This window comes from Etheostoma spectabile, chromosome 5 (genome assembly GCF_008692095.1).
Source record: "Etheostoma spectabile isolate EspeVRDwgs_2016 chromosome 5, UIUC_Espe_1.0, whole genome shotgun sequence".
NCBI lineage: Eukaryota > Metazoa > Chordata > Actinopteri > Perciformes > Percidae > Etheostoma > Etheostoma spectabile.
Window position 1 is genome coordinate 14,462,717 of NC_045737.1, and position 14,654 is coordinate 14,477,370.

Below are 14,654 nucleotides of genomic sequence, written 5' to 3' on the forward strand. Positions count from 1 at the left end.
CCCCCCCCCCCCCCCCAATTCAAAGAGAATCATCTTAGCAACAGCTAACAAGAGAAACACAGGGTTAGGTTACATGGTGGCATGCAAACAGAGTTGCCACATGTTCTGCAGCTGAGCTGTGTTTACACGTGGACAGATCCAGTAGGCTATCAGGAACATGTGGAACACTTTACAAATGTAAGAGATTCAAAGGTTTTTTAATCAAATGTTGATCACAACTAGTCTCAGTGATGAGCTAAACCAATTGGGTGGATGGAGTCCTGATGGAGTCCCATAAGATTAAAGCCAAGAGAAGAAAGGCAATAAGTAACTCTTAATGACATATATTTCCCTTATTTTGCAGGAGTGGTTCACAGAGGACTGTAAATTCAGGGAACGTTTCCAGGAGAACAGCTACAACACGTACGCCTCAGTGATCTACAGGAACCACAGGACTGGTCGCGAGTGGTTCGTGGCCCTCAATAAGAGAGGGAAAGCTAAAATGGGCTCCAGCCCGCGGGTCAAATCCCAGCATGTCTCCACTCACTTCTTGCCCAGGGTCAGCCTGCACGACAACAGCGAGCGAGGCTTCACCATCACAGACAGGAGCAAAGAGAGGAGGAAAACCCCGCCGCCTCCACCGCCCAAACCTCCTCTGGCGAAGGCAGTCCATGCAGGAACAGCAGCGAGACGTACGCAAGTCAAGTACTGGCCCAAGTATCGGTTTGGATAGATGTCATATAGGGTTCGGCTGTATCTGAAGGAAACAAGGCTCATAGACGTTGGACATACAGTATAAGTGATCGACGTGCCCTAAAATATTGACAATGGTCATTTATGACATTCAAAGCATTCCGGGTATCTATGAAGTGTGTGAAAAACCTCAAATGGTGTGTACACGGTGTATTTTGGCAGTGTCCCTGCTTGAGAAAATGTCCTTTAAAGCAACACTAAGCAACTTTTCCCTCTTCGGTCCTCCTACAGATTGTCTCATTGGAACTACACGTCGCGTGAGCTGTAGTTCCAATGAGACAACCTGCAGGGGGACCGAAGAGGGAAAAGTTGCATTGTGTTGTTTTAAAATCAGATGCTGTTAAAGCTGAAATTTTTATCGTTATGCATATTCTTGGGCAGACGTACTTCACCTTTTTTTTGTATAGTACATCAAAGATGGAAAAGTCTTGCTAGCTGAGTGAGAATGCCGTCAACTGACCATGTAATGTCCTCCATTATTTGTCAGTCGTTAAGGGACTGTACAAAAATAATTAATATAAAATAATAATTATAATTACGTGTGGACTAGAACAAGGGTATGTGTATTTTTTCTTTTTGCTAAAGAAAGACTGAATTTTATGGAATAGTAGGGGACGGAATTTCGTTATTTTTGTCTCACCCTAGATGTATATTCTATTTACGCAATTTGTTTGTGATATTTATTTTTTTAATATCAAAATAATAATGAATAATAAGTGATATGCATTTTACAGAAGACAACAATCATGTCTTTGCATCAGGGCGATATTTTCCTCATTATAATCTATAAAAAACTATTGTAGACACAACTTTCTTTTCTAACTCAGGGGACAGTGTAACGAGATATTGATATTGCTGGGAAAGTGTTTGCATTTTTAAAAAGTTTTTGTACAGTCCCTAAAGTATTGAATTTATACTCCAAAGTATAATGGGATGACACACACCGTAAGTTTACTACTGTTTTAACATGTGACAATCCACTCCACCTTACAGATGACAAAAACATGATACGTAAACAAAATATAGGTTATGGATTTCAGCTTTAAACACTGAAAAATAATTATATTTACACATGGAAAGCTATCTCCAACCTGGTTTGAGAAGTGCTTCAAACACATCTCCTGCCTAAACATTCACACCGACCAACTGTCCCTTTCCTAAGACCAGATTTGTGTTAATCAACATGAAATCGAGGACTGGTTCTCTGGAGACTCCCCTCCTCCTCCTGGACAGCTGTGAGGGATCAAGGGGAAAAGTGTCCATCAAAACTATCATTTCAGCAACCGGCTGTCCCTCTGAAAAATCCAGAGTCATGACCTCATGGCATTCCCCCCAGGAGTAGCACGCACCGCCGTCACTGCAGGGATAAAGATGCCGAGAAAGAGCAGTCACTTGTTTTGGGGAAGGTTCAAGCCGTAGGTGTATCAGATGGCAAACAGCCGTGGAATGGCCATGTAGGAACATACGGACATCTCTGGGGAGGAAGGCCCGGTTGGGCCTCCCCAAGAGCCTGAACAAGAAATGAAATGCTGTCTTTAATTTAATTGTTTGGATTACTTGAGCTTGGGGTGCATATTTCAAAGAAATTCAAATGGACAATCTGTCAAGCTACTTTGATCACATGGTACTGTCAGAACCTGTGTGTTAGGGAAAATGTTCCAAGTTTCCTAATAAGCCTGTAACAACAAAGACTTCAAAATGTATTTACATTGCAATCATGAGAATTGTGAGCAACAAAGGTTGTTTAAGGTTATGGATATGGTGGATTTTCTCATATATTTATGCAGTTTTATGATACATTTTTAAACTCAAACTTATTCAACAGTGTAACCCAAAGTGATTTATAGATGTGGCTAAGATCGGAAGCAAACAAGCAACTAGAAAGCACTTAGAGCTGGGGTGGATCCCAATGGGCAGCGACAAAGTAGAATTGGGTTCAGTTTCAGGCCGTATTGTTGTGTAAAGCTACATGCTTGAAGTAGAGTCAGGTCTCTGCACTTTAACATGTAATTTATTGCAATATTTTTGCAGTCTTTCTCTGTCTGACTGTGCTAATAATCTACTCCCATGTGTGCCATGTGTTGCAAGTACATATGCAATGCCCATTCAATGTGCTTCATCAGCCTGGCGAGCTAACCCTCACAAGTGAATGATATAAAGCAAAAATATTGCCCTGGGTCTTAGGTTGGATTCAAGTCTCAAATTTACCAGTGCAGTCATTGCCGTTTAAGGCAGTTGTTCAAGATGCGTGTATGGCCCGGTTGCGGGTCTAAGTTTTGAGCCTGTGCAGAACTCCACTTTGTGCACAGACATCTATCAAGGCTAGATTTAAAATCTAAATGTGTAAAAATATGCATCTTGAACCATATCTGCTAAAACATATGCAAAATGAGACACAAGTACCATTTCATAAGACAAAAGGGGAATTCTAAAAAATAAAAGAAAATCTACCTATAGTACTCTACCATACAAAAAGTTAAAAATGAAAGTCAAAAATTAAAAACAAAACCATGGATGTGACCTAATATCTAAATAGGGTCAAAGGTTAAAGGTCCCATGACATGGTGCTCTTTGGAGGCTCTTATATAGACATTAGTAGTCCCCTAGTAACATATCTGAAGTCGCTTTCCCAAAATTCAGCCTTGGTGCAGAATTACAGCCACTAGAGCCAGTCCCTCAATGAGCTTTCCTTAGGATGTGCCATTTCTGAGTCTGTAGCTTTTTGAGAAGGGGGGAGGGGGGGGCAAGGTGGAGGCTGGTGGTGTGGCCTTGACCAACTGCCACTTTGCTCCTTTGAAAGCCAGGATGTCTCTGTCTCTTGGGTGGGCCAAATTCTCTGGGCGGGCAATTCAGAGAAAGGGGAGGTAACCTTGCCCCTTTATGAGGTCATAAGGGGCAAGATACCAGATCAGCCCATCACTTTCTCAAAGGCAGAGCAGGATATCCAGGGCTCGGTTTACACCTATCACAATTTCTAGCCACTGGGGGATCATAGGCAGGCTGGGGCAACTCATATTAAATGTTAAAAAAAACTCATAAAGGGAAATATTCATGCCATGGGACCTTTAAAATACAGGTTAATACTGGGGAAATACATACTGTGGCCAAGTGTTACCCCATTCTCTAGGTGCCCACTGTTTGTTTTTTAATGATCTTCTGTAGTGTCATCATGTTGTGTGGTCTTCAATCACATCCCAAAGAAATATATTTTCTACCAGAAGTTTTTTTTTTTTTTTATAAAAAGTTATGTTTGAAGAACAGTTTTTATGTAATTTGACTATTAAAAAAATATACCAGTGGATCTTACATTGTATTAAGTACTGTACATGAGAAAATCATACGATGTACAATTCCAGTGAAATGTTATTCCATGAAATGTTACCTCAAAAAATTCAGCAATCTGCTGATTTGAGCATTCAAGGAGCTTCTGGTGCATTTACAATTTTTTAGAGACAACCCTATTTCAATCAATGCTTAGTTGCAATGCAGGTTAGAAGTGTTACATTTGTGCTAAAATATATGTGATTATCGTTTTTTTATATTTATTAATTTAGTTTATTTAACCAGTAGAGTATCCTTGCCAAGACAGGCAGCTGTTCAACCACACATACATACAAACACAAAATACACAAAAACATTAAAAACATAAAGAAGCAAAATCAGCAATTCCCTCAAAGTCAACCACACTCCTAAACACATCAGGTAAAACATCTACAGCCAGATGGGGCTGCCTCCAAGTCAATCAGCACCCTCTTAAAAGCGACCAATGAGACCAGTTCCTTAAGTTTCATGGATTTCTATAACTTGTTCAATGTAGAGGGAGCAACAAACTTTCCCCAGCTCAGTTCTAACCTTTGGAACAGAATGAAAGGATCTTGGGAACGAAGACTGTAATTCCTGATACTATTTACACTGATATAGGTCAGAAGGTAGCATGCACCTAAAAGACCTAAAATAGCCTTGTATATGAAGATTTGCCAGTGTTGAAGTCTCTGTGTTGATCGAGAAGGCCATACAGTTCATACAGTTCCCAATGGTGAGTGAGGGCTTTATAACCAGTGATAAACCTCAGAGATCCATGGTATAGTGTGGAGTGCATGTAAACTCTGAGCGAAGCATGCATGTATAAAACATCCCCATAGTCAAGTATAGACATAAAAGTGGCAGCAACCAGCCTCTTTCTAGATTCACTCAAAAGGCAGGATTTGATTCTGAAATAAACCCTAGTTCAAGTTTTAATCTTTCAAAAAAGACGTGTGTGTGTGTGTGTGTGTGTGTGTGTGTGTGTGTGTGTTGGCTGATGTTCTCCTAAATCTCTGAGGTCATGACAGTTTTTACGTGAGTCTAAAACAGGTCTGAGCGCTGATTACTGACCAGCATTCTCCACCTTGTCTTAGATATGAACATGTGGGATTACTCTTACCCTGACACTAATGATTCAACATTTAGCCTATTTAACATTTTGTGTCACAATGTCTCTTCCATGAGTGGTCAAAAGTCTCCCGACTTCATGGAACCAAATCCCAAATCACTTTCTTGAATTGTATTTCATTATCCATCAAATAACTGAAAACCTTTGAAGTTCAGACGTTTCTGTAAAGTAATTGTTTAATTATCAAATAGTACTAGAGACTTAGGCTATTCATATATAAATACATGGTGTTCTTATTGTACATGGTGTATATTGTCCTACTGTAGATTTTAGTCACAATGCACACACAAACCACTGAAAAGTGAATGTCTGAAAATACTCCAGGTGTGCACCACAAACACATACTATCAGTGCAATACCAAAAACTATCTACATTTAGATTGTATGAGCATTAGAAGCATATTTGGCGCATTACAAAAGCACAAAATGCGGTCAAAATAGTTCATTCGATCAAGAAATATATGGCCAAACAACTGCTTCAACAACATTTAAAAAAAGTTGTGTATGTACAGCTGTGGAACAAGTTTAAAGATGGTTGTTATATTAACATTTTATTTGTGGTGTGATTTACAAGAACCCAATGGCAATAGAAGAAGGAGGGATGTTTCTAATTCATTTTCAATGTCTCAAGATTCGGGGAGTAAGGATTAGATGTCAGAGTAACTAACTCCAAAAGAATTATTGATTGGCTTGAGGGAAGTCCAATCAGCAGGGGGCCAGCAACACAGCAACTCTTCCCCTTGAATCCAGGAAGGAGTGATCACTTCCTGAGAGGTTAAACATTCAGAATTACATCCTTAGTTCCAAACGACTTCTTTCCTGGTGAACCTGCGTTCACTCAAGTCCCGCCTTCCCCTATTCATTTGTCACTCTTTCTAGGATTGAGACAAAAAAACTGTGTAACTATGAAAAGGAGTATAAGCAGTAGCCCACTGCTACAGTATATAGAAAAGCATAAAAATGACCTAGATCCTTTGTTAAACGTTCGTTAGAAAACCAGGGAACTTGAGTCAGAAGAGAAAAAGAGAGAAGGAGTAATCACCATGAAAAAGATTGCTCAACACAGAATAAGAACAACAGAAGTTTTGCGTTTATTATTCATACCGGTGTTAAATAATGAAGTGGGTCTTTATTTCTAGGTAAGAAACTCTTGATGACCTTAGAGATGAGATTGCGTGACAGTGTTTATTTTAAGTTGATCTTAAAGGACCAGGTTCCCTCGTTAACCAACTTCCAGTACATCTCCACTGCTCTGCCCAACAACTCTGTGGACCGTCTGCCTCCATTTCCTTTTGTCCTATTTGTCTGTCTGCGTGTGCTCATATTGGCCGTAAATTACATGGCTGTTGCATGAAAGCACCCTCATAGTAAACTTTGAAATCATTACCTCACTTTCCGTGGACGTCATTGCAGAGCCATTAAAAGTCATGCTGAAAGAGAAAATTAAACAAAATGATGGTAAAAGATGATAATGACAGCCAAGAGTCACAGTATTTCTGTAAATGGAGCCGAGAAAAATTCTCGCTGAACATTTTATTCTGTCTTTTACAGTCCAGGAAAGACGCCAAATAGTGTAGATTTGCCAGGATTTAGGGACTGACATCATGGGACTGGATCATTTGTTCGTATGGTACATTATTCCAGGTTTAGGCTCAAAATGAAGTGTATATTTAGTTCAGTGAAGTTTATCAGGTATACAGACACAGGACACAGAAAGGACTTTTTCCACCTGTGATTCTACTGTAGTTACTTTGAATCTAAAGTAGATGAATTTAATGATTTAGCTTCTCAAAGAAGAGCTATTGTAATTCCATTACAAATTGAAATTACACTGCAAAAACACCTTTGGAAAAACCTGCTACAGCAGTGGTTACCTACCTGAGAGATCACAAGATGAAAACGAGGGTGTTCACAGGTCCAAAGCAGACCTCTCCATGGCTCTAAAATGAACATGTGGAAAACTTATGTAAAACATAAATAAATGTAATGAACAAAGATCTTACATGAAAGGACAGTTAGATTTGGTCTGAAATAAACTTGTACAAAATGTAGTGGACCAAGCAGAAGCAAGTAGAGCCCCTCGAGGCACATTTGTGATTTATTATATTGGGTTATATGAATAAAATCTACTTGGCTTGACTAGATTTATATATCTATGGTTTCCCCCATGTGAATTAGATGTATTACGAGTAAACGTCATGGACCCGTATTATTGTTGCATTTGTGGGGGCGTGATCGTATTGACTTCCGGTTCCGGTGATGCCGCCAAATTGAAAGACAGGTACGGCGGTTGCTATAGCAGCCTTTTACAACACAGAGCGCGTGAAGATGGAGTACAGCACAACAGCTCGTTTCCACGATTCTGTAACACAGTTCAAAGTCTACGAAGATTACCTTGACTCCAAAGTCACGCCAATGGATTTATTTTACTTAAAAGTGAGTCACTATTGTACAAACTATTGACTGTAGTCTTCCCTGTAGTGTTCTGTGTTGTACACCTCGCCAGAACCGCTTTCGCTAAACTGTCAGTTTAAGGCAATCACTATGAGAATTCATCCGTGCACGTTAGGAAAACTTAACTTTCGACTTTTTTTTTAAATCACCTAGTCCCCTTTTTCAATTCGGCATGTATCTCCCAAACCCTTCTTATTAATAATGTAACACCAACGGGTTCAGATGTGTTGCTTTTAAAGACCACAACAATAACAAACGTTAGGTAACACTAGCTAACAGCTAGCTAGCTGGCTTAGCTAGTTCTGGTTTAAGAAGTTAATGGACCAAGAAACCCGATTTTATAAGTTACTTGCTACGAATTTATTTGTCTTTTCCCTTATTAAACATTGCATTCTTAAGACTGTTAAATTGATTTAATGACGGTTTTTCGAGGTATACCTCTCCTGCCGGTGAAGAAGGTAGCGTTAACACACTTGCCAAAAATGTATTTATACTCAATGTATTTATACTCAAAACGACATAATTAGTTGCAAGTTGGCAACTTTATAAAGTTGGGGTTAGGGTTGCAACGCTAAGGGAACGTTCCCCTAACGTTCTCTAAAGGTTGCAACGTTAAGGGAACGTTCTCCTAACGTTCGCTAAAGGTTGCAACGTTCTCGGAACGTTCGCCTAACGTTCTCTAAAGGTTGTAACTTTTAGAGAACGTTAGGAGAACGTTCCGAGAACGTTCGCTGTAACCAAAAACGAACGTTCCCGGAACGTTAAGAAAACCTTCCAATTAACCAGCAGACAACCAAACTACAACCAAAACAAACCTTCAGGGAACGTTCCCACAACCAAAAACGAACGTTCCCAGAACGTTCTGGGAACCAAAAATTGTTAGCTGGGTACCTTGCAGTCATTTTGAGTAACGTTAGGCACACCCACGTATGTGATTCAGAAAAAATCTCGTTGTTTTTTTTTTAATGAGAGTTTTAAAGTTTTTTTTAAGTTTTGCACGCATCCACTTCTGCGTAGTAAAGTAATTTCTGTAGTCGCACAAATGCTGGCTTTGCCATGGAGGTTTTATTGGTGTAGTGCCTGTGGTTGCACGCTAGGTGGCTGTCACACACAGGTATGGTCAGAGCTTGTGTGTGTGTGTGTGTGTGTGTGTGTGTGTGTGTGTGTGTGTGTACATACACGCACACACACTAAGTTTAGAATGTACATCTTTGTTTCAACACAATAAATCTGAATCATAATTAGATAATTTTATGTCGCTATTTTCTTGTCTTAAACGTATTCTTAGTGGTATACACAAATAGCTCTAGATAGGCATGAATTGAACCTGCTCATCAGAAATGAGCAGTCCTGCTTTTTGCCCAGCAGATGGCACACTTGCTAATGTCATACATAGCTGCTGCAGTGCCACTTTGTTTGAACACCTGTGTCCACTGAGAAGAGAACAACTCATATCTGAGCTGATAATCAGCTGCAGTCAATCACTATCAAAGTCAATCCCCCCTGTGTTGTGTCACACCATAGTCATGCAGATAAGGTTTATGTTCTAATAATAAGTCAGCTAATTATATTGTTATTCAGGACTTGTCATACTATGACTAAGAACTCAGAAAAGTGAAGTAGTCCAGTTTAAGAGGTTGTATTACAAGGTGTATATGGCATTTGCCAGAATAGATGTGGCAGAGTTTTAGTCTTGGTGTGTTGACAGTAAGAAGCAGCTCATTCAAACACTTATTCAATGAGCCTTGAAAAAGGGAAGACAATGATTTTCAGGCCAATTTTAGGAATGGCAAATGTCTGAGACTCATTTCTGGTGAGCCACATCAAAGTTAAAAGAAAATATAACTTTTCCTCTCGGGTGTGGACGCAGGCCCGGCTGCTGGGATTTTGGGTAGGAGGACCCATGTGGCCAAAGCTTTGATCTGACAAGCCACAGGATTTGACAGAAAGATTTGGTTTTTAGATGATGACTTTATGGCTTGGCTTTTATGACAGAGGGTCTGCAAACGGTGATTGGAATAGTGTAGTTAACAATCCCTACAGACAGAGACACTGAAACATGCACACTTGCTCACGCACACTTAGAAAATGAATGGACCTGTGCATAGGCATGAACTCACAATAAACCCACACAAGTGAACTATATCTGAAGCTTGTGGTGTTGTAGAGCAGCCAACCACTTCCATATTTAAAATAGGGAAGTAAAATACCAATTTTAAACTAAAGGCCAGAGTGGGGAGTAAATCCCAACTCTTAATGGCTAGTAACATTTCAAAATGCATTTTTCAGTATTTAGTGTTGATTCTTGAGCTGGACCCAAATACTCTATGCTTCCTCTAATAGCCACTGATTTATCAAGTTATTTAATACAAAATTAATTGGAAAATGTTTCAAATATTCTCTGCTTCCAGCTTCTAAAATATGAGGAAATGCTGCTGTATGCTGCTTCTTTATATAGTTATAAATTGATGGTTTTGGGCTTTTTTGGCAAACTGAACAAGCAAAAGGACATCACTTTGACCTTAGGGAAATTGTGATAGGCATTTTCACTACTCTCTGATATTTAATAAAATAAAAATAAAAAAATAAATAAAAATAATAAAAATAAAAAACTCCAATGCCAAAACTTGAGACTGACAAGATCTGACAGAAATATCCAGCTCTGACTGCAGGCAGTATCCCATCTCCCTGACTGACTCCTCTACTTTTTTTGTTTGTCTTGCAGAGCAGGGAGTTGGCCCGTAAGCTGGTGGAACACGGCCACAAGGGCACAGTCCTGAGCAGGAAGGAATTTGAGGAGAAGAAAGCAGCTGCACAGGCTGCAGAGGCTGCAAGGAGCGACAGTTTCTTTAGCAGGAGCCGGCCAATGTGAGTTAAATTCTCACCCAACCCACCATGCTCACTGAGATGTCACATGCTAGAATATCAGGAGGCTCCGTTATACTCAGAAATTTAAATTTGGCTGTTTTAAAGACTGAATGTGGTCAGTGGATTTTGGAATCAATCAGTCAATGGGGCTACTATAAGAAAAGTTACTCTCCTGGCCTCTTTCTCTCTACATTACGTCAGTGTTCTAAACTCCTGTGGTGCATCGTGTTGACTTCTTATTTAGTGTGAAAGAATGATAGTTTAGATCAGATGATTCTCTGATCTCTCACTAGAAGTAGGTAGTTGTGGTGGAAGCTGGGAGCTCCCTGTGCACCAGTTTCACTACTGGTAATGAAATGCCTCATCCACTTTCAGTTCCAACCACATCTTATATCTCAGGCTGTTTTTATGTCAAAGGATATGACAAAAAACTGCAACCTTGACATAAACTGTCCAATTTTTTTTTTATTAAGCTTTTAATATGATTACATTTTTCTACTTTTAAGGTGTTTTGTGTGGTTTCAGATTTGCAAGACGTCAAAACAAGTTGTGTAGACACAGGGAAGCATGAGAAGGAAAAGCCACTAGTCATCTGGTGGACTTTGATCCCTCATTAGACTGTCGTTGAGCAAAACACAGACTCGCAGCTTCAAGACGGCTTCTCTAGCTGATCTGGACCTCTGACCTCCCTGTGTAAGGGGGGACTAGAGAAATCTGCCCTGTAGAGTCTGATTAAGTATTGGGTTGTTGTTAGGAAATGTCCAGTAAATAGTACTGTTTACTCAAACAGGTCAAAAACAGTTTTTAGGTATTCTACCAAGAAATGCACGTGACTGAAGTCTCTGGTTGGTAGCTTACATCTAACGTGTGTTGAGTTTTGGGCTCTAACTAACGATCATTTTCATTATCGATTAATTTGTATATTACTTTCTTGATTCATCGATGAATAGTTTAGTCCAAGAAATACTATAAAATAGAAATCAAATGCCATTCACAATATCATAGAGCCTACTGTGATGTCTTTTAATTTGCTTCACCATACCACAGACTGTATGGGTTGTAGCTGCTGTGGTACGGGCCAATTGCACGTCGCATTAAATTAAAGAACACTTGCAGTGATTGGTTGCGAGCAGAACCACACACATAATATTTTCCTTTTAGATCTGAATACAAAAAGGTTTGAATGCAGGTTACGATTGAATGGAGAAGTTTTGATACTACTCTGTTCTGGGTTATTACGGTTCATACCTTAAAGGTATCGAGTATCAACACCTAGCCCTAATGTACAATATAATTTGCAACATCTTTTTCTTCCTTCCTATGTTTTTGAGACATGGTTTCTGTCTTTCATCAATGAGCGGGAGCACTAGTATTTCCAGAGGAAAATGTAAAATGCATTTTTGGCTGAAGTTCTGCTCTGCTAATCAAGGCATGACAGGTCATAAAATCTGAATCTTTTATAGCTGTGTGTGGTAGCGGTTTGAGCAGCTTGTATAATCCTTTATGATTGGCTTTTACAAAAGACAGGAGAAATGGGAGTAATTCATTGAGTCCATGTCCTACATGAACAAGGCCTGCCCATCTGTCTAAATTCAACTAAAAATGGTTAACATAAACAAGCTGAATGACAAAACTACAAACTGGAGTCCTCTATTAACTGCTCCTCTTGAGGAAAAAGATCACACAGATATTGTTCTCATTCTTGATAAAGCCATGTGGTCGTGGTATCTCCTTTGATGACAAGCCAATAAGACCACACACACACACACACACACACACACACACACACACACACACACACACACACACACACACACACACCGGGTAATGGAGGTATCCAAACCTGGTACCTGGTAGGTGTTGAATTTGATTGAACCCTCAGATGGTTATCCAAACGTGCAGATGTCTTGCCCCCCCCCACTCCAAAACGTCTGTGAACATCAGTGACACCGGTGAAATGGGAGCCTCCACACCTGCGGTTACACTGATATTAGGCCACAAAGCCTTTTATCTTGTCCCAACAGGATCTAGGGAAATGTTGTACGGGAACATTGGGATGTTATATACACAGTAGTCTGTTCTATCTCCCAGATAAGGCTGTTTGCCAGGGTCCCAACTATGTTTGGAATACAGGATCACAAACCCCACATTGACAACATACAGTCAGATTGATTTTAAAGGAATACTCCACAGAAAATCTTTTGAGAATCAAATGCTCATCCCTTGTACAGTAGGTATGTAAGGTAGCTCTGAAACGTGTGTCCCTTGCTCAGATACTGTAGTGTAAAAAAGCAGGAGTGGTTTAAGATGTCTAGAGTTTTTGATGTTATTTTTTTCTGTATCACTGGCTCCTAGTTAGGTTTGGTTCTTCAAATTGCTAAAATATTATGGTTTACTACCAAATAAAAAATCTGTAAACCCTCACAATTTAGAAGCTGTAATTTTAGAATGTTTTTAAAATCTTTGGTTGAAAAGTTAAAGTAAATGGCCGATATGTGATTTATCAGTTTCAGTTCTACTCTCAGAGCCATCTTTCAAGCTTACAGACGAACATATGAATATATTATTTGATACTCAAAAGAAACCATTTGAGCAGAGTTTTTCTTTAAAAATCCTGCCTTAACAAGGTAAGGTAAGGTAAGTGTAATGAGGGAACAGAGTTGTTTTCCTTTGGCTTTTTTATTTTGGATTTGAGAGGAACCATGTACAAAAAAACATTACTTTATAACAAAAAGAAGATATGTTTGTTCCAGGTTTAAAACACAAGTTGCTTTTCATCTGCCTAGGTCATTTTAATTACATAACAATATTTGGTTTAATTATAAAATAGTCTCAAAAAAGACCCTCTTGGCTCACTTGTGTGGGATTTTTGCCATTATCAATTTTAGAGCACCTTGTTTTTTCATCAGCGCTTTGCAATAGACAGATGAAAATGCTCTTTTAATAATTGGACATTGCTGGAAAGGATATTGCTCATAACAGTTTCACAATCTGTTCTGAGCTGGCTGGACAGCAGCAAGTGGATTTTGAATCCTCTCCAAGGTAATTAAGCAGCAGGGTTTATGTTATTTTAAAAAGAAAACACTTTACATTAAATGTGATCCTATTTTAGGTAGGGTTTTCTCCCACTTTTGTCAGTCATTATGTGGCCTGACAGTGAAGTGTGGGTAAAGAATTTTAATACATTTCACCTGCTGTTTGGATTATTGTTTCAACGCCAACAACCTGTTGTCAACTATGAGCTGACATGATGTTTTATATGTGACTTTTGAACAAATTAACAGCTTTTATTGTTTTCCCACACTTGGAAATGAGACATCCTGCAAAAAACCTTGACAAGACAGAAACAAAAACTGTGCAGAATTTACAGACGTATTTCATCAAAAGTGGCAAGTTAGAGCTGTGTCCCCCTCTCTGTCTGAATGCAGATTGCTCTTTCCTCTGTGGTTTTTTCTGATTGGACTTCCACCAAACTGACCCCCTGACCTCCTGTTATGGTCACATTGTGAAAACACAAGCCCCAGGATGCAATGTACCACCTGCAAAGTGGCTGAGCACAATCAGTACAGTGTTCTAAAAAAACGAGTGTGGCCACAGAAACTGGCAGCTGCACGGTAAACAAACTCAATATAGTTGTTCTTCTGCTAGCAAAGAAAAGAAATCCATCCATCCAAAGCCAAAAAAGTCATGTAAGGAATAATCATGCATTTGGATTTGCATTTATTTGTGCCTATGGAAATCTTTGTTTTAGAAATGTGTACTTCCCTTAAGACCTTTGCACCTGCATACTTATTCTCTCATGGCACTGATAGCCATGCTGTTTTGGGAATGCATTTTGCCTTCCCTGTAGGCCTTAACCTCTTCCAAGGCATGTCTTTTTTCACTGTTCTGTCACTGCTCTGTTTTTCCCCCCTTCCTTTCTCTTCTTTTCAACCTCCCTGTGCTCTCTTGGAGACCTTTAGTGCCTGCAGGTGTATAAATAGAGCTGTTTTCAATTAAGGGCTAACCTCGCCTGTAGCGTGCATCTGATCAATGAATGCCCCTGCACCTGTGGTAATAAAATACCAAGGGAGTGGAGATAGTGCTGTGAATGCTAATCAGATGTTGCCCTGTCTCTTTCTTAAGGACAACACGCTCCTCCTGACAGCTTGGCCGTGAAAGGGGGGGG

At 39.5% G+C, this 14,654-nt stretch overlaps 2 protein-coding genes and 1 long non-coding RNA gene across 4 annotated transcripts in view; 2 read left to right on the top strand and 1 right to left on the bottom strand.

Annotated features, from left to right (window-relative positions):
• fgf5 (fibroblast growth factor 5) overlaps positions 1-909 on the top strand; it is a 14,211-nt gene extending 13,302 nt beyond the window's left edge. Inside the window, exon 3 of the mRNA XM_032517210.1 lies at positions 344-909. Within this exon, the coding sequence (XP_032373101.1) occupies positions 344-712 (369 nt within the window). The 3' untranslated portion in view covers positions 713-909. The remainder of the gene's footprint in view (positions 1-343) is intronic.
• Positions 1-10,986, bottom strand: part of LOC116690337 (uncharacterized) — a 19,819-nt gene extending 8,833 nt beyond the window's left edge. Inside the window, exons 1-2 of the long non-coding RNA XR_004332236.1 lie at positions 10,976-10,986; positions 3,254-3,260 (exon numbers count right to left, since the gene is read on the bottom strand). This is a non-coding gene — a long non-coding RNA (uncharacterized LOC116690337). The remainder of the gene's footprint in view (positions 1-3,253; positions 3,261-10,975) is intronic.
• Positions 7,420-14,654, top strand: part of cfap299 (cilia and flagella associated protein 299) — a 71,404-nt gene continuing 64,169 nt past the window's right edge. For both annotated transcript variants that reach the window (XM_032517208.1, XM_032517209.1), the window contains exons 1-2: positions 7,420-7,600; positions 10,344-10,486. In XM_032517208.1, the coding sequence (XP_032373099.1) occupies positions 7,493-7,600; positions 10,344-10,486 (251 nt within the window). In that variant the 5' untranslated portion in view covers positions 7,420-7,492. The remainder of the gene's footprint in view (positions 7,601-10,343; positions 10,487-14,654) is intronic.